Source organism: Acanthopagrus latus, chromosome 7 (genome assembly GCF_904848185.1).
Source record: "Acanthopagrus latus isolate v.2019 chromosome 7, fAcaLat1.1, whole genome shotgun sequence".
Taxonomy (NCBI): domain Eukaryota; kingdom Metazoa; phylum Chordata; class Actinopteri; order Spariformes; family Sparidae; genus Acanthopagrus; species Acanthopagrus latus.
This window is the reverse complement of record NC_051045.1, coordinates 11,697,941-11,722,394: the sequence shown is the minus strand read 5'-3', so window position 1 is coordinate 11,722,394 and position 24,454 is coordinate 11,697,941. Positions and strand designations below refer to the sequence as shown.

The following is a 24,454-nucleotide window of genomic DNA, read 5'->3' as shown; positions in this document are numbered from 1 at the left end:
GTGTAAACTGTGTCATGCATCCTGTGACTGGAGTCAAAGGTCCCTTTATGAAGTGTGCATGAATGCCCTCAAGGAAATTAATCATGAGAATATTAGGGTAAAAGTAGAATGATGTACAAATATAGCAAAAAATATAGCCTTTGAAAATAAAGTTGAACTTCATGAACTAAGTTCAGGCTTTACACTCTGGAAACCTGAAGAATGACAATAACTCACAGTAAAAAGTCCCATCAGGAATAATCATCCATTAACCCTGCAGGATTGCTTTAAATGTGACTGATCGCTCTGTTTCAGTGGGCCTTTTAATTTTTCAGGATGTGGCGCCCTCCTGTGGCGGGTGTGGACATGTATATTTAATTCAATTTAGAATTATAATGATACATGCAGAAATGTTCTAAGGAGGTTATCGAAATAACACATTCATTGCGCAAGGGATGGAGCATGAGCAACTGACATAAACAACACGAACGATTTAAAACTTAAATGAATATCGTGAAAGGAGAGATGACTCATGTGATCCTCCCTGTCCTGTGGGGGGCGCTGTTACAAACGTCAGCGGAAGTTTCGAGAAGTACAGGGTCGCTGTCTGCTGGGACCGGAAGTGTGACTGTTGTTCATCCGGCAGTGAGTCTTCTCTCGTCGGTGCAACGATGGCCAGCGGTGGAGGGAAACAAGCGACGAAAATTGTCTCCAAGTCGTCTGCGGGAGGCGCCGGGGCGGCGGGGGCAAGCGGCGGGCCCCCGGTAATGCCCCTCGCCTCTCCGCTCATGGGGAAGAAGAAGAAGCCGTTTCTGGGCATGCCCGCCCCGCTCGGATACGTCCCCGGTCTGGGCAGAGGGTAAGCTAACGTGCCAAGCTAGCTCGCTAACTACGGCTAGTTCTCTTGATTGTTAGCGAGGTTGTTGTTATTTAGATAAAGTTGGTGGCAAAGTATCTTGCATCTTAATAGGCGTGTGCTGTCAACTGAGCTAATGAGAAAAGATTAAAGTTGTAGTCAAGTCTGGTCCAGTTTGCCTTCAAAGTGTCTGACATGGCAGCGTGATCTAACTTCTGAATGATTAAAAGATAAAATACATAGCAGATGAATGTTTGTATAATGTTATATATATTATTTATATGTGTGTATATATAATATAATATAATATAATATAATATAATATAATATAATATACGTTGTATTTGTATGCTAAATATACTATATATTTATTATATAGATACACAAGTACAGTACTCCTGTTTATCAGTGTCAAGTAGGGCTGGACAATTGATTGCAAAATAATATAAATACACGGGAAATGTGTCTCAAAACAATGTTTTCATGAAATGTTGTAGTGCTATAAAGGACTTCTGGCCTACAAACTTGTTCACCACATGTAATAAAACATGTTTGTTTGGCAGCGAGAGTGGGAGAGATGCCACATCATCGTGATTTCTACTGGTTTTTTAATGACAGTTAAAGTAGTGATATTTACTCATTTATAAATATCAACAATAATGTCGCAATTGCAATATCTGGTAAAAGAATCTTAATATCACTTTTTGAATGTATATTGTAGCCCTAAAGTCAATGTATGTAAACACTGAAGATTTGCTGCCATACTCAACATAACCTCCAATAATGAAAAATAAAACTTAAATCACAAATAAGTTGATCTGCTTGCAAGGAACCATTGTCAGCTGGTGATGCACTCACCGTGCATGTATATCATAAGTCTACCAATGTTTATGTGTGTAACTTTTGCATGAATTGTTTCTCTTTAGCGCCACTGGTTTCACCACCCGATCTGATATTGGTCCTGCTCGTGATGCCAACGATCCTGTGGATGACCGACATGCTCCCCCAGGGAAGAGGACGGTTGGGGACCAAATGAAAAAGAACCAGGATGATGATGATGAAGATCTGAACGACACAAATTATGATGAGGTGCCTATGAATGGACTTTCTTTTGTACTTGTTACTAGAGCTCTTATGTTTGCAAGGCCGTAATACACCCACTCAGAGATTTAAAGTTGAGCAAATGTTAACTCTGTTAATATGATTCTTCAGTCTTTCTAATCACATTTTGATGCCTTTTTCTTGTAGTTTAATGGATACGCAGGCAGCTTGTTCTCCAGTGGGCCCTATGAGAAGGATGATGAAGAAGCAGATGCTATTTATGCAGCACTGGACAAAAGGATGGATGAAAGACGCAAAGAAAGAAGGTTCGTAAAAAATATGTTTATTTTGAGTTTTAAGGAACAAACACAACTCTCCCAAGTTTTACACAGCATTTTTGTGTTTGACATCCTGTGCACTTTACAATGTGTGTTTGTGTGTGTGTATCTGTGATTTTGAATGCTTTCTTGTGTATTTTCAGGGAGCTGAGAGAAAAGGAAGAAATTGAGAAGTATCGTATGGAGCGACCAAAAATCCAGCAGCAGTTCTCAGATCTAAAGGTCCAAACTGCGTGCGAAACTCTAAACTGTTGACTTTCTTTACAACCTGTCATCACAGTGAATGTTCCTTTACTGTCCCCCTCATTCCCCTGTGACTTGTAGAAGATTTCACAAGCAGTATGTTATATGTATATGTAAGTTTGTTACACTACACAATTTTACAAATCAGTCTCCCTGGACATCCATCCTCTATACTATAGTAACTATATTTAGTCTGCATTCTCCTGTGATTAGAGAGAAAATTCAACAATGCTGACATTTCAAGTTGATCAAAATCACCCCCTTATTCATTTTTATTCTCTCTCCTATTCACAGAGGAAATTGGCAGAGGTGTCAGAAGAGGAGTGGCTGAGCATCCCTGAGGTTGGCGATGCCAGGAATAAACGCCAGAGAAATCCCCGCTATGAAAAACTCACTCCTGTCCCAGACAGTTTCTTTTCCAAACACCTGCAGACTGGAGAGAACCACACCACTGTTGATCCGCTGCAAGGGGTCAGTATACAAGCACATATTCACATACTGCAGACACCAACATCAAAACATACATGATGTAGTATCAGCCTAGACCAGCAGGAGTCAGGATATCTCAGCACAAAGAAGCCGATCACTCCTGTTTTACAGTCAATGCAGTTTGTAAATGCTTCTTTTTTTCATCCATCCGATCATGTTATCTCAGTATAAATATTGTGTCAGTAGTTTTGATAGATGCTGGAATTAAGAATGATAAGAATATCTATTAAGAATATTACAAAGAAGGAATAAAAACAATCTTGCTTACTCTAAACAGACACCCACTTCTGCTGATATTGATTGTGTGACCTCTTTAGCATGTAACATTTCACAATTGGGCAATTTGATTGGTCCAATTCATTGAGCATGAAAGTTGTTTTCATTACACAGGGCTCACATTGAGAGTAAATGGAAACATGGCCTTTTGGTTAAAAAAGGTTATTGTTTTTTTGTAATTTTCATTACAATTAAAATGTAATATGTACCACCACTCAGTATAGTTCAGTTCTGCAGCATAAGGGAGTCTTGTTCATACTTGAGACTTTCACAGGCATCATTTACAGTAGCGAGTGTTATATGATCTAGGCCTTTGTTTCACAAGCATTTTCATCGTGCTGTAACACAATTCTCACAGAGAGAATAATTATTCTCTCCACTATTATTGTTTCTTCTCTGCACTAGCTTGGAGGTCTGAACACACCTTATCCAGGAAGCATGACCCCCGGCCTGATGACACCAGGTACAGGAGAGTTGGACATGAGAAAAATCGGTCAGGCCAGGAACACTCTGATGGACATGAGGCTCAGCCAGGTAACTAATTGTTGTGTTTAACCCCTCTCTAATATTGATACTCTGCTATTGTTGTCTTTGTACACAGGTTTTATTACTTTCACTTACTTGTGGTTGCCTTTTATGTATCTTCAGGTGTCTGACTCAGTGAGTGGACAGACTGTAGTGGATCCAAAGGGTTATCTGACAGATCTCAACTCGATGATCCCCACACATGGAGGAGACATCAGGTAGACACACCATGCCTACACAAGCAGGGTCTGTTTGTGTTGAATACGTTGTTGTGTGAGTCTCTGACACATGTTTGTCTCCGCATGTCCAGTGACATCAAGAAAGCTCGTCTGCTGCTGAAATCAGTGAGGGAGACCAATCCCCATCACCCGCCTGCTTGGATTGCCTCTGCCAGGCTTGAGGAGGTGACTGGCAAACTGCAGGTGGCCAGGAATCTGATCATGAAAGGCACGGAGATGTGTGTTAAGGTAAAGAATGGTGGACGCCTGTTTGTGTCATTAGTTCGATTAGAGGTAGTTGATTTGTTTGTGTTGCTTGTTGATGTATGTTACAAGGAAGAAGCTTTTTTAACCTCCAACATGATCAATATCAGATGTTTCAATTTGCCTTACCAGCTGTTTGGTTAAATTAGGGCTTGGTTAGGGCAATATTCTTGAGATATGAAGCAATACACATTATATAACTTAATATTTTGAGATCTTCTCAAAAGCATTTCAAGTAACATGATATTTTTGGCCAAATAACCTTTACTTACATTGCAGTATTATAAGGGTGACAATTGTTGCTTTCACAGAATATTAACATAATGACTAAGTGGGTAAAGCAAAGTATTAGAACAAGTGGTCAGTCTGGTAAGTTCAGAAAATGAGGGAAAGACAACACTTATCCTATATAACATCATAATGATATCGAAAATCTAAGATGACAGTCTCATACTATGATAAGTTGCAATTGTGAAAATGGTCGTGGCCCCTCTGTTGAAATAAGCATGTCTCTCTGCCCACCAGAGTGAGGATGTGTGGCTGGAGGCAGCCAGGCTCCAGCCTGGTGACACAGCTAAAGCCGTGGTTGCCCAGGCTGTGCGCCACCTGCCACAGTCTGTCCGCATCTATATCAGAGCTGCAGAGCTGGAGACAGATGTCAGGGCCAAGAAAAGAGTCCTCAGGAAGGGTAAGACTTTAGATATTATCAGTTGTAACAGTAACTTAAAAGAAATAACTTTGTCTTGGAATTGTGTGCCTTCTCCAGCAGTGTGTATAAGAATGAATGTGTCACAATCACCCTGCCAATAGGAAGACACTAATTTCAGCTGGACAGAGATTCAAAGCCAATCTCCATCTGTCCACTGTCTCATAAAAGTACCACACAGAAATACTCAGTCCCTCCCTGCACACATAAGACTGCATAAAAGATTTCTTAAGCGTTACATTTGGCAGCTGCAATTCTGGATTCTCGTCAAGGCCAGGCACCCTGTTTGAACCATCATGTCAATGCCCTCACACACACACACACACACACACACACACACACACACACACACACACACACACACACACACACACACACACACACACACACACACACACACACACCAATATTTCCCAGCAGCATACTCCACTGACAGATATGAATGGGGAGCTTCCTTTGTGGAAGGAGCTGTCTTCGCCTCTACATGTTCAGTTGCCTCTGCTCTACTTCTCCATTACATACACAATATTTTTACTTCTTACCCAGACACTATTGCAGGATATGTGTAGTGTTTCTTTTTATTGGATGTGTGTTAATTCAAGTGTCTGTTTCCTTTTTTGACGCTGTATATGCATTGCCAATGTTAATATTTTTAGATATGTTTCTGGTATTTGGCAGTATGTTGTTTTTGTGATAATTAGTTGCTTTTCAGCAACACACTTACCTGTTAACATGGTGTTTGTCTCTAGGAACGAAGAGTGTCAATGAAATGATTTAATAGATGTGTAATTGTTACCCATGTAGCTCTGGAGAATGTGTCCAAATCAGTTCGACTGTGGAAGACAGCTGTTGAGCTGGAGGAACAAGAGGATGCCAGGATCATGCTCAGCAGAGCTGTGGAGTGCTGCCCTACTAGTGTGGAGGTACACTTATCACATGCTGTTATTTAACCCCCAGACATACAAAAAACTCAGGATGCCACTCAGTGCAATGCAACTTATGAACCTCCCTCTGTGTCTTAATATTTTTGTCTGTCGTTCATAGCTGTGGCTGGCCCTGGCCCGATTAGAGACTTATGAGAACGCCCGTCGCGTTCTGAACAAAGCTCGAGAGAACATCCCCACTGATCGCCACATCTGGATCACTGCTGCCAAGTTGGAAGAGGCCAATGGCAACACTCAGATGGTGGAGAAGATCATTGACAGAGCCATCACTTCTCTACGGGCCAATGGCGTGGAGATCAACAGAGAGCAGTGGATACAGGTCTGTTCCTGTCACGTGGTTTAATTTGAAAACAGAGTGAGGCTGGTTTAAAAAAAAAAAAAAAGTCAATCAACCGATGCGATGACCTGACTTTGAAGTGGGTTCCTAAACAATGCTTATTGATACCAATTTTATGAAATCCATTTTTCAAATGATTACATTACACATACACGTGGTAATCCCCATCTTCAGGAATAACTTGGAGACAGTCAGTCACCAGCACTGTTCTGTCTTGGCACAAACCGGGTGCTGATTGCTTACTAGCTGACTGACACTGACAAGATTTACACTTTAGGTGTTGAAATTTGGTACCCAATGACAAACCATTTTCAATACTTGCTAGTGTCGAGGCAGGTTATAGGGCTGGGCATCGAACTTTGCAGGCTTTCCTGCAGCTATTTCTGGGAGATGGAAACCTTGACAGAGTAAGTAACTGAGTTACCTAAGGCCAAAAGAAATGAATATACTATAATGAAAGGAAATCTTAAAGGTATAGCAGCACTGAAGCAGTGTTTTAAAAAGTGACTGTTTTGATTCGATTGCATTATATTTAGAGATGTTCTAACCTCCCATTTGGATCAAAAACACTAAACTTAAACAAACCTGCAAATTATCAGGTCAAAACATGATTGACTGGGACATCCAACCTTGGCATTGAGGGAGAAAAGACTGCGTCACAAGTTTACAAGTTTGTCAACTTTGAATGTGTGCCAGCATACTTTGGAAAAGCTGCTTTTTCATCTGGGTGCAACAGAACACAAGCCAGCACTGTGACTGACATTTTGTTGAGTGCCTCTTACAGTTGTTTTGCAATCAATAACCTTCACAGCAATCCCCCTCTTTTCCTCATGAAATTTTATCTCTTACCACCTTCGGCAAAGTATGTGGTGATTATGTTAGGTGTATCATGGCTGGTTGCCATCAAGAAGTCAGCGTCAGATAACAGGATTTGGCAGTTCTTAAATTAATCCTTTTGTGTGCGATTAGACTCTGAGCCATCTCTCATGAAAAGATGAATTATCTACATAAACTGGATATCTATCAGTAATCTTGGGTCATATAAGGGCATCTTGTCTCAGTAGTAGAAGAAATTTCTCTCTGATATTTCACATTTTTCTCGATGTAAATGGCTCTATCATTTAAATCTTTGAATTTACTGACTACAATTGGGGTCAGTAGTTCATATCTCAATTATCTTACCTTCTGTTTCAGTTTGCCACCCACTATTTGCTCCTAAATGTTTGTTTTTGTCCTGCAGGATGCAGAGGAGTGTGACAAAGCAGGCAGTGTGGCTACCTGCCAAGCGGTGATAAGGGCCGTCATAGGGATCGGCATTGAGGAGGAGGACCGCAAACATACCTGGATGGAGGATGCCGATAGTGTGAGTACTGATTTGTTTTTCTACAAAGGCCATGTTCATTTATACTCGTATGCCATAGGTTAAATGCTTTTCTGTTATGTTTCAGTGTGTGGCCCATGGGGCACTGGAGTGTGCCAGGGCTATCTATGCCCATGCCCTGCAGGTGTTCCCCAGTAAAAAGAGCGTCTGGCTCAGAGCAGCCTACTTTGAAAAAAATAACGGCACCAGGTGACCAGGCTTTTTTTCTAAATGTAGAAAACAATAGTTGTGATTTCCCCTGTATTATCTCATGTGCCTAATCAACTACTTCTGTTCGCCTCCCCTCCATTGTTCTTCCATGTCTCATTGCATCTCTCAGAGAGTCTTTGGAGGCCTTGCTCCAAAGGGCTGTGGCTCACTGCCCCAAGGCAGAGGTCCTGTGGCTGATGGGGGCCAAGTCTAAGTGGCTGGCTGAGGATGTTCCTGCAGCCAGAAGTATCCTCGCGCTGGCCTTCCAGGTGATGATGAGATTATGAAACTTCTACTTGTTCACACAGCTTTCATGCACACTTGTGTCCAGTTTGTTTCTTTCCTCTTTCCTTTCCTCATGCTCTATTTTTGTCCTTCCTCTTTTATTCCACTCCTCTAGGCTAACCCAAACAGTGAAGAGATCTGGCTGGCTGCTGTCAAGCTGGAATCTGAGAACAATGAGTATGAAAGAGCCCGTCGCCTGCTGGCCAAGGCCCGCAGCAGTGCCCCTACAGCCAGGGTGAGTGTGTGTGTGTGTGAGAGAGAAAATTCAAAAGAGAGGTTTTCCCGTTTCATACTCCCATGAAGATCCAAAACAAAAATAGTAGACATCTGCACAAATCCACCGGACTGAAAAATGAAAAGCTGAAAAGTAGTCTAAAAAGATAGATGATAAAAACAACTTTTTCAGTTGTTGTTTTGCACAGCAGAAGATTGTCTGTTTATTTGAACTGTTTTGTCCTTTTACACTCTAATTATCCTCTCGTGACCCTGTGTACCAGTACAGACAGTTTGTTTGTCATTATGTAATATAGCATGAATAGACCCTCTGACCAATGTTTTAGGGATGGCTTGATTATCTGGTTTTATTCTCTGGTTTGAGGCCAGTGTTTAACAATAAGTCAGTAGTGCATAGTAATTGAGACATCTTCTTCAAACATGCTGTCTATCTCAGGTTTAGGCTTGCAGGTTTCTACACCTCTAAACATTTAGCAGTACTCGGGTTGACTGATGCTGTCAGCAGAGCTCTTAATGGATCACTCTCTCTGTCAGGTGACCTGGCTACACTCCTTTTAGTTATCTTTATTGTATTAGCTGACAGATATGGCTAAGAGAACCTACTTTAATGTTGTCTGTACTGATTGACCTGCAAGATAAGCCAAGTGACTGGTGTTAATGAAGCAGCTTAGCATTTAGGCTATGCCCTAGGAACCTGGTATTTGAAACATTAGAAATCCAGTAAGGCGTTGCATAAATGGGTGCTTATACAGGTATTACACATTGTTTTTAATAATGTTGTCTCATGTCAAGTATATTGCAAGTAAAAAGAATTTGTGGGTCCTGTTTCCACATACTTTTTAGCTGATAAGTGTGTGTGTGTGTGTGTGTGTGTGTGTGTGTGTGTGTGTGTGTGTGTGTGTGTGTGTGTGTGTGTGTTTGTGGGTTTTTAATCGCTACAGGTATTTATGAAGTCTGTAAAGTTGGAGTGGGTGTTGGGGAACATCGAGGCTGGCCAGGAGTTGTGCACAGAGGCCCTGAAACATTATGAGGACTTCCCCAAATTGTGGATGATGAGAGGCCAAATAGAAGAGCAGTGTGAAAGCATGGATAAGGCCAGAGAGGCGTACAACCAGGGGGTGAGTTGTTGGAAGTGGATATTTGGGTGTTCTCATAACTACAAAGGAAAGGGAACAAAAGGAGTTGCATTTTATGTATCACTTGTGTTTTAATGAAAAGGGTTCTTCCCTGATAAATCTTAAAATGGTCAATGATCTGTTTGCTTCTGCAGCTGAAGAAGTGTCCTCACTCAGTGCCCCTGTGGTTGCTGCTGTCTCGTCTTGAAGAGAGAGTGGGACAGCTGACCAGAGCGAGAGCAATCCTGGAGAAGGCACGACTGAAGAATCCCCAGAGTCCTGAGTTATGGTGAGGAAGTTTAAGGGGGGGGGGGGGGGGTTTATATATTAGTAAGCATGTATGTATGAAAGTATTGTGGTAATGATTAATTTGCTTTCCAAAACTAATCAATGTGTCCAAAATGGACGTTTTCAAAATGCATTACATTTAACACTGATCCCAGCACAAACTGGGATCAGTGTTAAATTATTCTACCACTCAGATGTAAAGATACCAACTGAATTATGTAAATCTTTGCCTCTAAGATTGTTTTTTTTCTTATCATGTTAACCAGGTTGGAGTCAGTCCGACTGGAGTTTCGGGCCGGACTGAAGAATATCTCGAACACCCTGATGGCCAAAGCCCTGCAGGAGTGCCCCAATTCAGGTGAGAATATATATCTTCCGTTGGGGCCGAAATTTCCGTGCATGGTCTTTCAGTCGCATTAAAAACTAAATTGGAGTTGTAAAATAAGTTGGCAAAACAACAGAGACGTTAACTCTGCTTATACTCCTTTATATACAGAGGATATTCTTTTACAATAACCCGATGAATGTGCCTGTAATCTCAAGTGCTGCATCTCACGCCCATTTCCTTCCTTCTAGGTATTCTGTGGGCTGAGGCAGTGTTCTTGGAGGCCAGACCTCAGAGGAAGACTAAGAGTGTTGATGCTTTGAAGAAATGTGAACATGATCCCCACGTCTTGCTCGCTGTGGCCAAGTATGACAGCAGTCCTGTCACTGTTTCCTACTCTTTTTCTCAGTAATAAACTCTGCTCTGAATGCAAAGCTTGATTATATGATATTGTTCTATCTCTAAAGTGTGAGCCTTACAGTGTATTTAACAAGTTGCATTCATTTCAAATGCTGTCTTTTAGGTTGTTCTGGAGTGAGCGTAAAATCACCAAAGCCAGAGAGTGGTTTCTGAGGACAGTAAAGATTGAGCCAGACCTGGGAGATGCTTGGGCTCTGTTCTACAAGTTTGAAATGCAGCATGGCACAGAGGTAAGAGTCTGTCACTGTCTGTCTTTTCCTGTGTATAAAGCTTGTGCCACTTTGTGGAGGTCAGTTTTTAATGTTCACAAGGACAACACGTAATAATCAGCATTTCTATAAATGTGCCACTGTGGACAGTTGACCTCTTTTCAACTGCAGTCCTTTGGCAATAATTGAAAACTATAAAGATAACATTTGCAAACAAAGAAGATGTCATAAAAGGGGCAAAGTAATAAGAAACAAAGGTATCAGAACAGTAATACAGCAAAAACAAATGCTTTTTTGGCACATATACAACCATGAAAGCAACATGACAGAACAATACACATCTGAGCAGGACTGACCACAACCATCTTTTGATATATGCAGAGTATCAATACACAGCAAAAAATAAATAAGATAAAGACATCTTTATGTTGACCTAGATAAGATAATTGAAGATGCAGGCACGAGATAGTTTGTTGTTGGTTTGTTGGCAAAATTGCTTTTGATAGAGAATGACATTCTCCCATCAAATGCAAGTTCATTTAAAGAGTAAATCCATCAATTTTACACCTGTAAATGTATGTTGTCATGTTTTTGGGAGTACTACTGCATATGTTAAAAAAACAAAAGCGGAATAAAGCCTTTTTGTGGCTCCAGACGAAGTTGCATGTAATCTGATTTCCTCCAGTGGTTTCACTCAGTGGCTAAGTTGCACTGTGGGTTCGAGGTTTGAAAAGCGGTCCACTGGTCTATCATTGCACTCCTATAACACTGTTGGCTCATTATGGGAAGTTAGTATACAAATAACTAAAATGGATACAGCAGAACCAAATATAAAACCTATTTTATTCCATGCAATCGTCTTCCTTTTCAAACAGGCCGCTTATATTACCCACAATGCAACTTAGCCACTGACTGACATCACTGGAGGCATTTTATCCGATTACATGCAGCTTCCTCTTAGCCACAAAGGACTTAATAGAACTTTGTTACACACATGCAACAGCACTCCCCAAGACCTGTAAACACACTCGTGGTGGAGTTACTCTTTAATGTAGCTTTGATTTATCAGAGTAGTGGCAGGTTTTGCTGCGGCCAGTTTATGTTATTATTGTATAATTTAAAACCTTAACAATAGTGCATAGTTAAGAGCTGTTGTGGATGAACAACAAAACTGTTGGTAAGTATTAAGGAGAGGAGTTCTTCCAAGAATAAGCAACATAGGCAACATTTTCTTTCCCGTCTGTGCTCTTGTGTGGTGGTGCTTTCTGTCAATGTACCAGGTTTGTAAGATGGAAGATCCTGACAGATTTACTGATAAATTGCTGCCAGACATTCTGGCATTCTGTAAGATATGTTATTAAGCACTTGCAGTTTCCACCATAACCCTGTTTGCCCCACACATCACTGCTTTTCGCTCATTCATAAAGTTGGTTGTCACTCCCAACAAAACAGTATCTGTGTGTTGGCATGAGGCTTGTACATGTTATGGTTGTGTAACCTCACTGCTCTGCATCCATCAGGAACAACAGGAAGAGGTGCGGAAGCGCTGTGAGAATGCCGAGCCTCGCCACGGGGAGCTGTGGTGCGCCGAGTCCAAACACGTTCTGAACTGGCAGAAGAAGACGGGAGAGATCTTAGCAGAGGTCGCCAGCAAGATCAAGAACACATTCTGAGATTGGAGAAAATGTTTGACTGAACACCTGGAAGACTCTGGCAGTCACCAGTCTAGCAGGAAACAGATATGGACATGCTCAACCGTTGTTCTCTCCCAGGACTTACTCATCTGCAGCAGATACAGTGTTCACATGTACCCCACCTTTTTCGTGTTCTAGTTTGTTCATTTTTTGTTTTGTTTTCCTTATAACAGTGGAGTCAGTTTGTGTAATTTCAGCAGAAAATGTGCCAAAGTGAAACCAAATCTACATATAAAACTCACCCCATCAATGATTGTCGTAAAGTGAATGAATAGTGGAAAGTGGTCGTATTTACAGATATGTGTCACATAACATGGGGACAAACGGACTGGAGGTCTGGCCTTTGACTTGGCCCCTCAAGGCATTAATATTGTTTTGAAGATGCCCCTGTGCAGCTCCTGCTGTATGTTTGAGGTATTAGTCTCGCTGGGAGGTAAACCTTCTCCCAGGTCCTGTTGCAGACTGCTACAGGTTGTCCTCTGGGATTTCCCTGTTTTACAGAAAAGCTTCCCACAGTTTGAGCTTGACCTGCTTGATGTGGGGGAGATGGCTTGTTTAGCATCTGCTCTCATTAGACTGTAAAACTTTCCTCCACTTCGTTTCACTCATTCTTCTGAATTCTTTTTTTTTCTTTCTACATTCTGCTCCTCCTTGCAACACCACCAAATAGCTGCACCTGGTGATTCACCCAGTTAGCTGTTGTGTAATTCTCAACAAGAGAAAGATATTTATCATACTCAAGTGCAGATTAAATTCATGAATATGAAAATTGGCTTTAATTTAATCTTCTGATAACGTTGGAGTGGTGGCATAAAGATTTTGTCTTTTGGGTCCAGTTGTGTTCTCTGCGTGTGTTCACTCATACGTTGTTTGGCCATACTGTTGGTCCCGCTGGTGTTTTGCTGTACCAGCTGTGTGTCTCAATGCAACATCTAGGGCGAACTCTAATAATATCTGGCTACAAGGTCAAGAGGCTTAACACTTGAGGATGATCATTTTATATTTGTACTAAATAAGGGCGATTTTTGTTGGTTTGTTTTCACTTTGACTTCTATTTTTTTGCCGTTTGGTTTCAGGAATCAGTTTTCAGTCAATGAGGCTGTTGTGGAAAAAAAAAAAAAGCAGAAATGAAAATGAATACTGCGAAAGAGAAGTGCACACTAACACACACACACACACACACACACACACACTGATTCCAGATTTACAGTATGTTTGAACAGAACCCAGAAAATATGAAATCATGTCTGTTTCTATTTCTGAGGGATTTTCATGTAAGAGGTCCAGATTTTGCTCCGTCTGTTTAGCGATGTGTATAAACTCCTTGTCATCAGGAACTTTAACATGATTTCTCTTGTTGTAGTAAAGAACTTTCTTTTTTGTACTTAGATTGCTTCAAATATGTTGAAATACTTTGCAGCCATCCAATAAACAAACCACGCAGTTTATCGCAGCTATCCGTGTTTGTTCCAAACAAGTCGTGATTTAAAATGGTTTGTTGTGCTTTGAATGTCAAATCTATCTCAGAGCGCACAGTTCAAGTCTTTGTGAGATGAGTTTTCCCACAGTCTCACCAAAACCATTCCTCCCATGCATTGGGCAGCGTTGTGGGTTTTTTTTTTTTTCTCTGTGGGGGATTTCACTGTAACTTCCAACCTTTTTGTTTTGTTTTGGCTGAAATCACTTTAGACCACAGTATCATATACACTCTTGAAATGTGTGCCAAAAAGGCGCTTTCAAATAAAAAAAAAAAAACATCCACCAGATTACGCCCGCGCCCTTCACACCCCTCCTCACTTGCATCACATCTTTCCAGCGAAACCGAAAGGATGAAAGAGGAGTGATTGATTGCAGAAGTTTTTTCCTCGGCTTGATCGGACTGGAGTTTGGTGAAATCCTAAACTCAGTGTCAGCAATCCATGACCGGGAAGGAAATTGGAGCAGCAGTGGCTCTGGTGATGCTGGAAACCACGTAGCACCGCATCGGAAGTCTACCAGCCACCGCGTTAACCTATCCAGCGGAGGAAGTGTCAGAATACTGGGTGAAAGGAGAAAAAAAAAGAAAGAAAGAGAGACAGAGAAAAGATAGCAGACAATGAACGCGGTCGGGTGAGCAGTGACTGCCTGGATCTCCCTGCTGATGATAGAGATGGCTTTGCTCGTCTGAGGATCCCGCAGCAGAACATGATAAATGGTAAGTGCGGTTTTTCACATCTGGTGCGTATTTACGCAGCAGACGAGCTGCTATAGGATATTGCTGGGAGTCGAGCACTTTACGATGATGTCTGTGTACACAGCTGCGTTGTAAAACGGGAATACTCATACTAGTCGTGATGATCTGTGCAGCAGACAGCTGGAAACCGACGGATGCTCCAACGCGCTGTGGCGCACTGTGCGTCGGCGCCAACCAGACACTGATACTCGCACATTTCTTTTTCACTGATTGATAATTTTTTTGACGTATTATCTATCATAACGCCACTCCCTCTAACTGTGTCTCATAGTGTCTGACCGGAGCTCTACTCCGTAGTATCCTGGTGGTTCTCTTGCTGGCCAGCTCTTGTGGTAAACGTAGATGTAACTATAAAGAAATCCTGGGCTCCTACAGAGAGGTCATCTTCGTTGAGCTTCAGAATCTGGTATGACAGCAGTGTTGTGGACATTTTGTATTTATTAATTCGCTCACTTGTGCTCACATCAGGAGCTCAGTGTCAATTTACTGCAGCTGCGGTCTGTTGCAGCTGTTCTTCAACATCATATGGGGGGCGGGGGGGCCTACAGCTATTTTGTGTATGACAACAATAATAATAACAATAAAAGGTTTTAAAACTATGTATTGTTTTAAATAAAACCATGTTGCTTGTCCTTTTGCAGAATTTGACTGGCTCAGTTAATACCCCCAAAGAGAGAGACCCCTGTCACTCAGGAAAGGTAAGTGGCACTAAACTACGTGCGCTTTCAGCACCATGGACAGGGTAGTGATGGTGTCCTCATCTGACATCATATGGTTACTCTGTGGATGTCACAATAAAGGCAACGGCAAAATAAGAATGTCCTGAGGGACCCATAAACTGTAACTTACATCTGTTGTGAAGTGCCATCCACAGATGAGCCGGATGGTGATATTTAAAACTCGCTTGTGTTTCATTTTTCTTCACCGCCGTCTCATGGCAGGCTCGTCGCATCCTGGTTTCCATCTATGGTATGACACAGCAGATGCGGTGTCAGAGGGGTGGCAAGCAGCAGTCTGACCTGGAGAAGCCACTGGAGAGCATGGAGCAGCTCATCATTCACAACTGCAGCCCTGATTATCTGGTGAGGAGGAGGACAGCAGAGACTAGCTATGTTCTTCCATTTTTTGTTAAGTGAATATCTATTGATTTTCCATTGCCGTGGTTTATTTTTTTACAAGTCCCCCCTTCTACTTCGGTTTAATTTATGGGAGAATGTTTCCTTTAAGGATGCCACCCTTATTAGAATACAATTAAAGCAGATCACATGGCTAAACTGCATTAACAATCCTTCTGGTTTGTGTGCTTTCAGGGGAGGAAAGCCTCGTGTTCGACTGTCAAGAAAATACGTGGAAAGAAGAGAAAGAGGATCAGGTTAATCAAAGTCATCAAGGCACTGATCACTTGTTGGCAGAAACTTCAGAGTGTCTATATGCTATAAGTAGAAAAACGTTGTGCTTCCTGGTTCCTGTAAGCCTGTGCTCCTCTCTCATGAAGACATTTAGTGAATTTCCTGAAAGTTCACTTCATCAAACAGAGGATGCTACAAGACTACATGCAATGTCATGAATGTTTACTCTTGTCAAGTTCTCAGTGTTTTGTGTCTTAAAACTACACCGGACTTTGTATGTCAGCATTTCTCCTTGTTTTATGGAACAGTTTTATAGTAACCACAGATAAGCTAAAAAAAATGTCCACAATGCATTCAAAGTCTTTCAGAATATGCACATTTTCCAAGGTGTCTCATGTTTTAATAAGCATGTTTGTCTCTGTAAGCTGTGTGTTATACATAAATTTGTCTCCTGTCATTTATGTTTTCGGAGTATATGCAATGCAATAAAACAAACATTTAAAGCAAAGCTATGTAGAAATTGGCTTTTTGTGTGATTTGACCACTGTCTCGTGCCACTCATTACATGATAACAAGGTTATATTATGACGCAAACATGTATTTACATTAAGTTACATAGTGCAGAAACAAGTGATAGGGGCGGGTTGGCTGAGACGGAGAAACCATTCACCCTATAAGAAGACACTGTACCATCAACATGATTTTGAGGCTGTTATTTCATACAAAAACGTTACATAATTTTGCCTTAAAATGTTGGATTTGTACTTACATGAAGTCTTGGTATTAACAACAACAACAACAACAACAACAACAACAACAACAACAACAACAACAACAATAATAATAATAATAATAATGATAATACATACATTTAATTTATATGGCACTTTCCACGGTAGTCACTTTACAAAAGGAAAACAACACACTAAAAACATATACTAGTAATAATAATGATGGTGGTGTAGTAAAATATATATGTGTAATAGAATAAAAATAAAAACTTTATTAACATAATCAATGTACAACAAACGGACAGCAAACATAGATTACAAGAAGCCTGATTAAAAAATAGAATGTAGGACTATTTGAAATTATATATATATATATATATATATATATATATATATATATATATATATATATATATATATATATATATATATATATATATATATATATATATATATATATATATATATATATAGTATTTAGTCTGATATAATGATTAAGTAGTTTGTTGTTTGTATTAAGGTGTGAGAACACAGCCATTATTAGTATAGAAGCGGAACACTTCTAATGCGGCACTGTTTCCGTCCGGAGCAGATGGTATGATGCACAGCCTTGACCAAACGATTTCCCGACGATACGAAAAATCAACAACCAGCACCACAAGGTATCGCTGCGGCGCATTCACCTCGTTATTCACACATTTACACAAATACACGTTTTAAACGGGTTTGTTTAAAAGTATATTTACGTTTTGTTTTCTGGCTTTCAGAAAAATACCGAAACGTTATTAAAAGGAGCTTCAGTCTGTATGAACTTTAGGACGTAACGTTTCACGTTTTGAGTAAACCCTGCTGGATATTCCTAACATGACAAACTCTCACTTAAAAGTTTAAAGTTTATTTCTCGTCTTTGAATCAAGTGTAAGTCAGGCAGCCCCTGACAGAGCAGACATGGCCGGCAGCAGGAGTGTGGTCGACATGGATCCAGATGTGGCTCGGAGGCTGTTCGAGGAGGGGGCCTTCCTGGTGCTGCTGGGTGTCCCTCAGGGCACAGAGCTCGGGATTGACTGTAAGAGCTGGCAGGTCGGTCCCCGCTTCAAGGGTGTGAAGATGATCCCCCCTGGAATCCACTTCCTCCACTACTGCTCTGCCAACCCTCCAAGTTGTGGCGGAGAAATCGGTCCAAAGACAGGCCTCTTCCTCACTCTCAAACCCAGAGAGATCCTGTTGGCAAACTGGGACCCCAAGACAGAAGATCTGGACTTCTCGGCCTCCCAGAACGAAGAGGAGGTGAGCCGGATCAGGGCGTCGTTGCGAGACCTGGATCCTTTCCTGGGACCCTACCCGTATGAGGTGATGAGAAAATGGGTGTCGCTCACTGACCGTCTCAGCCAGGAGGTGGCTAGCAGCCTGCAGCCTCTCTCGGGTCGAGTCTGCGCCTTCAGTGACGTCGTCCCCGTGGTTGACTTCAGGCACACCAAAGACAGAGAAGAGCAGCCGAGGAATGACACAGCCTGCCAGAGCATGAAAGAGGGCCTTGACAGGCTGCCCAGGATGAAGCACAGGGAGGGGACGGAGCTGCGCTTCTCCACTATCCCAGAGAAGAACTACCCTCCTGGGGCGACACCGGCTGAGATCACCCAGTGCAGCATGGACCTGAGCTATGCCCTGGAGACCGTGCTGGAGAAGAACCACAGGCTGCAGCCTCTCAACTTGCTCGGTATGTATCAGAGAGACCCATATCGGATCTAACTGGCTCACATATGCGTTATATTAAAATGAAAAATGTACCAAAATCTTGTCTTTTGTCTTCCAGGTGAGCTGCAGTTTGCCTTCGTGTGTTTCCTGATTGGGAACGTGTACGAGGGCTTTGAGCACTGGAAGCGTCTCCTGGTGCTGCTGTGTCGAGCGGAGGAGGCGATGCGGGAGCGCAAGGAGCTCTACCTGGGGCTCATCGCCGTGCTCTACCACCAGCTCGGAGAAATCCCGCCTGACTTCTTCGTCGACATCGTGTCTCAGGACAACTTCCTCACCTCCACACTGCAGGTAGCTGCGCAGCTTCGCACTCCATAAAGACAGCGTCTGTCAGTAGTCGCTTTGTCAGTGTGCATAGAAACATTTTGAGCTTCTTGTGGTCTAAGTAACATCTCTCATGTGGAAAAGACAGTGTATAAAGTGTCAATGCATCACCTAAATGATTATTCTCATCACAAATGTTCACATTTACAGGTATGAGTCATTTGATGTTAATTTGACTATTTGTCTCACAGGACTTTTTCCAGTTTGCCAGTGGACCCGGTGTAGACGGCACACTGCGTAAGAGAGCGGAGAAGTTCAAGGCTCACCTGACCAAGAAGTTTCGCTGGGACTTCGATGCAGACTTGGATGACTGTGCCCCCGTGGTGGTGGAGCTGCCTGAAGGCGTCACCATAGACTGAGGCTCTACCGCAGACTCGATGGACTCCATGAGCAGGGAGCAGGACTGAATTATCCTGACAGTGAAGTCCAGTATTTAATGCCAAACCCGAGAGTTCTCAGAAGACAGAAACAAACAACCGGGACAACTGCAAGTGCCACAATCCTCAGAATGATCACACTTTCATATCGTCAGTAACACCAGTAGTTCTCTAACACACTATTAACATGTTACAAACCTTTTTTATATATGCGGACAACTTGTACTCCGTTGAGAAGACAGAAAACATGTTATTAATTCATGAGTGTGAAGTTATGGCGGCGCTGCACTATAATTAAAGCCAGTGCTGCCCTCTGGTGGTGGTTTTCTCTAAGCTCAGCTATAGACTTGCTTCACTTTGTTTGCCTGTTTCAGAGCCCAAGATGCAACACATGTATCACCAAAATCAGCCCACAAGTATTTATGGCCTCACTTTAGTTTGATATGTGACTGATGGCTTTGTTATAAACTATACACAAATCTGTTGTCTACATCAGTGACAGAACTGCTGCGTATACCTGCATATGTTCAAACACTGTAAATGTGATCTTAATATCGCCAACCTAAGAAGAATTATAAGTATCTAGGATGTTTGTAGATAAAACACAGAAGAGTAGTTTTGTTATTCTAGATGCCATGTGTTACAAATAAATAATAGTGAATGCTGATAAATCCCTTTTGCTGCCACAGATTAGAAAATGACAACGTCGCGGTTTGTATTTGTGAACCAGTCAAACATAAAGACCACACCTCAGCTATTTCCTCCAGATCTGTTTTTAAAGTTTTACTTTCCTGTGATTTATTGCAAACAACTCTTTAATAAAACCAACACTTTTGTTACAAAAAAGAAACATGGCGGTGGAGCATGGTGGACTTTGTTGAAGAGGAAGGAGTCAATCTAATGTTCACTTCATGTACAGAGGCTGTGTCCTCGCAGCAGGCGCCTAGTGTCCAGATCAGACCTGTGGCCCGGTGCTGCATATCATCCAGCACTTCACCTGACCTGTCAATTAAAATCATACGACGAACAAAATAATGATTTTAAAAAACACTTAATTCCAGATGATTTTACACTTAAGTGAAAATTATATTTAATTTCTGCCTTTTGATCCCCCTAAATCGCACACACTGGACCTCATTAGTCACATCTTTTCTCCTCCACTAGATGGCGTTCACAGGCTTTCATGTGAAGATTTGCAACTTTGTGTCTTCCCTAAAGATTTCCATTGCAAATGTAAAATGTGCATTCACACAGAGTGAGAGTCTGCACTGTTTTCAGTGCTGAGCAGAAGGAAAGGAGACGCTGGAATCATCAGCGAGTGCTCTGCAAAACATGACTGCCTGGGTGGAGATCATCTTTCAGCTTTCTCTTGATCCCAACAAAGATGATTTGTGAGGACTAACAGGTGGAGGAAGGATTGTGGAGAGCACAGACAGCATAACATAATTACATGCACTTTATTAGCTGTGTGTGTGTGTGTGTGTGTGTGTGTGTGTGTGTGTGTGTGTGTGTGTGTGTGTGTGTGTGTGTGTGTGTGTGTGTCCCTATGACAGTGACGAATGGGACAGGCCTTGTGTTGGCCTGTCGGTCCATCAATCCATTCACTCGTTAATTTCTCCACTGCCCCGTCCTCAACCATTTTTTTTTTCTCTCCAGCTGGACGTCTCCATTCTGACATGTCCCGGCTCCATGAACCCATCTATAACCATAAAGCCGCTGTGAAAAGGACTAAAGCCATCTAATGCAATTATGTGAATCAATAGAGTCTGGGTCTGTTGATGGAGATCCAAATGCCAATACAAAAAAAAAAAAAGAAAAATCCATTCTCTTGCCAGAAGACAGATGGTATTGTGAAAGGGATGGTAATGCTAGGCTTTCAGACCCCTTTCTGAAGATTTACGCACATCTTAAAAGAAGATCAGTTCAGTATTTGTGCACTCTGAGACCACTGGGGCCCGGCGCTGGTTGTTAACTTTCCTAACTTTCCTTTTGAACGCAATTACACGGAGAAAATGGCTCGGAACACATGGTGGAAACATATCGGCACAACATGGACGGAAATGTACGCCAATTATTTGTAGATTCATTCTCCTCTCCAGGGATGAAATACTGTATATTGTCGATGAAGACAAGTCTCAGAAATGACTCTACAGGGGATGTTCTTGGCATCCCAAGCCCCTCCATTAAAACTGGAATTACAGTGTACAGCAAGTCAGCGGACGACTCGTTGAGCGTCCTGCTTCTCTCAGTGTATGGTCTCCTGCCTCTTTCCCGGTACTGCAACCATTTTCCCTTTTAGTCTGTCTTATTTGTTTCGTTTGATGCGGCCCGCCCTGGGGAGCGAAGCACTCTGGGAAACGGGCCGCGCTGATTGTGAAGGAGCTCAAAGACAAGCAGGCCCCGTCAGTCATGGTGGAGCTTTCGTTCCATCAGATGTGAGCCGGCCATTTCCACGGGGCTCACGAGCAGCTCGCCCTGCCAGTGTAAACACAGGCCTCTCTGTTTCTCTCCCAGTCACTTCCCTGCTCTCCCCCCCTCACGGCTGCAGAGAGGATGGATGTTGGTGTGTGTGAGTGTGTGTGTGTCGACCATGCGCTGACTCTGGTTGTAATATTAATCACTGCTGACTGAACAAATCAAGTGTTTGATCATGTGTGTGCTGAGGTCTTTAATTACTAATTGACCCAGTGGTTTGTGATCACCCACGCATCTGCAATAAATGTGCGATTGTAGATCCTTCTTATTATCCTCTGCAGTGAAAAACTTGTGCCATCTGACTGTTTGTGTTTGCGTTGTCCTGCGTCACTGCCTCCCTCCAAACACTGTGTTTTTGGAGGGGTTTTAATAACAAGGCTCTCGATTTTCACGATCCGAGTCTTTCCGTTCAGATTGCTGCCAGTTCCCTGCCTGCTGTCTGTCTTTCAGCCATGGAAGTGAAGTCTGTTTCTCCCTGTGACCACTTTGATGTATGGCGAGATGCATGATTATAATGAATAGCTTGTCAAAGAGTGGGCTTTTTCGCTAATTGCCCATGTCCTGAGCATACACACTGGGGAAAGATGTGGGTAGAGAAGCAGACCCCTCTGACCTCTTTTTAATGGATAATTACAAACATTCGTAGGTGCGTATTCCTTTTTATGAAATTGCAAAATTAAAAGGCGCTGCATGTCAGATACTGACAACATGTCAAGACAAATTGTGGGCAGCATGTCAGCAGAAAGTTTGGTGATCACATGTAAACACACCACCTACCTTTTTAGGTGTGGGCTGGAGCATCACTGGAGACTTGACCACTCTGGTAAAAGTTTGTACTTTTTGAACAGAAAACACACATTATTTCATTCAGTGATATTTAGACATTTCTCTTCTGGAAGTGACATATACCCGACAGCAAGTACAGATGGAGCGGTTCTTATCACCAGTTCTCAGGCAGCTGACGCCACACTCAGTTTTTTGCAGTAAAAGAAGACGGTATTCGTCAGATAACTACTTGTTTCAACATAACGAGTCTGAGGACCTTCATCAAGTCAAGCAGAGTGTTTTCTCGCAGCATCGCTCGTGTCCAGCTGGGACGCGGTGTGAGTGAGGTCACGCACTATCAGCTGCATTTATAAGCTCTCGCTGAACCGCCGTGGTTGGCAAGGTTAATGTTTTAACCATTGTTTTCATTCTGTTGCTATCACTTCCTGTCTCTGGCAATGTGTTTTCTTGGCAGGAGCGGATGATTAGAATGCACCCTAAGGCAGCGCTTCTCTTCTTCGTCCTCCGAAGTTGGACCGGGCTCCAGTGAATCACTTTCCCCTCGCTGGTTAGCTTTAGTCTGTATCAGTGAAAAGCAATACGAAGACACTAATATTTCTTCGCACTCGAATGGTTTCAAATAAAATCTCTACATATAGCTCCTTTAAAATCCTCACTTTTCACATATAAAACGTTCAAATGACTTGCTCTCTTCGCTTTTCCTTTTGGACTTTTCTTACTTTATCTGCCTCCTAATTGTGTGTGTATGTGCTGATGACCAGGCCGTGACTCCTCAGTATCCTCCTCTCTGCCGCGGCACCAGCGGGGCTTCACATGTCTGACTCGCATGACCCAAATGTGGGGCAGGCACGTGTACATTTTTTTTCCCAGGCCGTGCATATGAGTGTGAGGCGCGTGCACATTCTGAGCTCTGGTGGCGCCCTGACATATGGAGGAGGGGGGGTGGGGGGGGTGGAGGTGCACTAAAAGCGTGGATGGATGAAGTTAGATAAAAAAAAAAAAATTAAAATCCCTCCTGGAAATTTCATACACACCAGGGGAGAGTGCGAGAGTGTGCGAACAATACGCTCAGTTGTAGCGCTCTGCTTAAGTGATTAAAGGCAGGAGCTTTTTAAAAAAAACAAGGCAGTGTGTGTGTGTGTGTGTGTGTGTGTGTGTGTGTGTGTGTGTGTGTGTGTGTGTGTGTGTGTGGTGATGAGGACACGACAGCTGGCCAATAAATGTCCCGCGCTAAACTAGCTAAAGTTGCAGAGGTAAAGCAAGCGCACGCTGTGATTAGCACAAACAGAGACGGACACGACCTCGGCTGTCGTGTCTCAGCGTTGTCGCAGAGCTCATAAAAGTGTCTGCGCCGGTGCCGTGTATCGTCCTTGAGAGATTGAACGAAACATTGGACCAGTCACTTTGAATCAAGCATGCGGTTGAGACAAACCACACCAAAGCCCCTTTCCTGCTCCTTGTTTCCCTCCCCACGGTCCATCAGATATCTTTCGCTCTCCCCCACCTGCCCATCAGATGACTGATCTCTGACTTCCATTTTTAGCACGTGTGTGTGTGTGTGTTGTGTTTGGCTGTGGCACTCGAGAGCGTGAACTCTGGCAGACCTTGTCACAGCAAGAAAGGATCTGAATACCGCCGCTGCACCACAAATACACACTCGCACAGCCTCTCTCTATCGCTCACTTTCTCTTCCTACCCTACGTGTTTTTCTTGAACAGTTGTGCAACTGTGTGCGAAAAAAAAAAAAAAAGGTTTCTGAGGTGAAAGCAGAGCCGTCCCGGTAGCCCCGCACCCCAGGGGGAGAAGCCACTGAATGGTTACAGGGTGGAGAGGAAGGGCAGGAGGGAGCAGACCCGGTTCTTTCGGATGGCGCTCTGAGAGAGGAGGAGGAGGAGGAGGATGAAAACATTCATCACTCACTGTTTTCTACTGGGTATTCAACTCATTCCTGTTTCCCTCGCTCCTTTTTTCTGCTTTCTATCAATTTTCTGTACTTCTCTTCTAAACCTCTAGTGCCTGCCCGCTACCTTGTGAATAATTCAGCGATTTCTGATGTATTATTCAGACTCTC

At 42.6% G+C, this 24,454-nt stretch overlaps 2 protein-coding genes across 4 annotated transcripts; both read left to right on the top strand.

The window, feature by feature from the left end:
* Positions 1–650: 650 nt before the first annotated feature.
* Positions 651–13,804, top strand: prpf6 (PRP6 pre-mRNA processing factor 6 homolog (S. cerevisiae)). The gene is made up of 21 exons (XM_037105101.1): positions 651–838; positions 1,762–1,924; positions 2,084–2,202; positions 2,358–2,436; positions 2,752–2,928; positions 3,628–3,756; positions 3,871–3,965; positions 4,058–4,214; positions 4,755–4,917; positions 5,740–5,858; positions 5,980–6,198; positions 7,457–7,579; positions 7,665–7,786; positions 7,917–8,055; positions 8,187–8,306; positions 9,247–9,423; positions 9,576–9,709; positions 9,975–10,066; positions 10,285–10,399; positions 10,557–10,683; positions 12,183–13,804. The coding sequence occupies exons 1-21, from the start codon at positions 651–653 to the stop codon at positions 12,333–12,335; spliced, it is 2,910 nt and encodes a 969-aa protein (XP_036960996.1). The 3' UTR covers positions 12,336–13,804.
* A 3,430-nt stretch (positions 13,805–17,234) lies between these two features.
* On the top strand, positions 17,235–19,977 carry aar2 (AAR2 splicing factor). 3 transcript variants are annotated; one of them, XM_037105494.1, is made up of 4 exons: positions 17,235–17,331; positions 17,587–18,386; positions 18,483–18,712; positions 18,937–19,977. In XM_037105494.1, exons 1-4 carry the CDS (start codon positions 17,267–17,269, stop codon positions 19,102–19,104), a joined length of 1,263 nt encoding a protein of 420 aa, XP_036961389.1. In that variant the 5' UTR covers positions 17,235–17,266; the 3' UTR covers positions 19,105–19,977. The 3 variants fall into 3 exon arrangements, with proteins under 3 accessions (XP_036961389.1, XP_036961390.1, XP_036961391.1); XM_037105495.1 differs by having other exon boundaries at positions 17,245–17,331; positions 17,437–18,386; XM_037105496.1 differs by lacking the exon at positions 17,235–17,331 and having other exon boundaries at positions 17,338–18,386.
* The last annotated feature ends 4,477 nt before the right edge of the window (positions 19,978–24,454 follow it).

Bases quoted from the DNA above. Each gene is read 5' to 3' on its own strand.
- prpf6 (XM_037105101.1), top strand. From the start codon at position 651: ATGGCCAGCGGTGGAGGGAAACAAGCGACGAAAATTGTCTCCAAGTCG. The intron at 7,787-7,916 runs GTGACCAGGCTT...TGCATCTCTCAG, and splicing joins GAAAAAAATAACGGCACCAG to AGAGTCTTTGGAGGCCTTGC. The intron at 10,684-12,182 runs GTAAGAGTCTGT...TGCATCCATCAG, and splicing joins AAATGCAGCATGGCACAGAG to GAACAACAGGAAGAGGTGCG.
- aar2 (XM_037105494.1), top strand. From the start codon at position 17,267: ATGATGCACAGCCTTGACCAAACGATTTCCCGACGATACGAAAAATCA. The intron at 18,387-18,482 runs GTATGTATCAGA...TTTGTCTTCCAG, and splicing joins GCAGCCTCTCAACTTGCTCG to GTGAGCTGCAGTTTGCCTTC. The intron at 18,713-18,936 runs GTAGCTGCGCAG...TTTGTCTCACAG, and splicing joins TCCTCACCTCCACACTGCAG to GACTTTTTCCAGTTTGCCAG.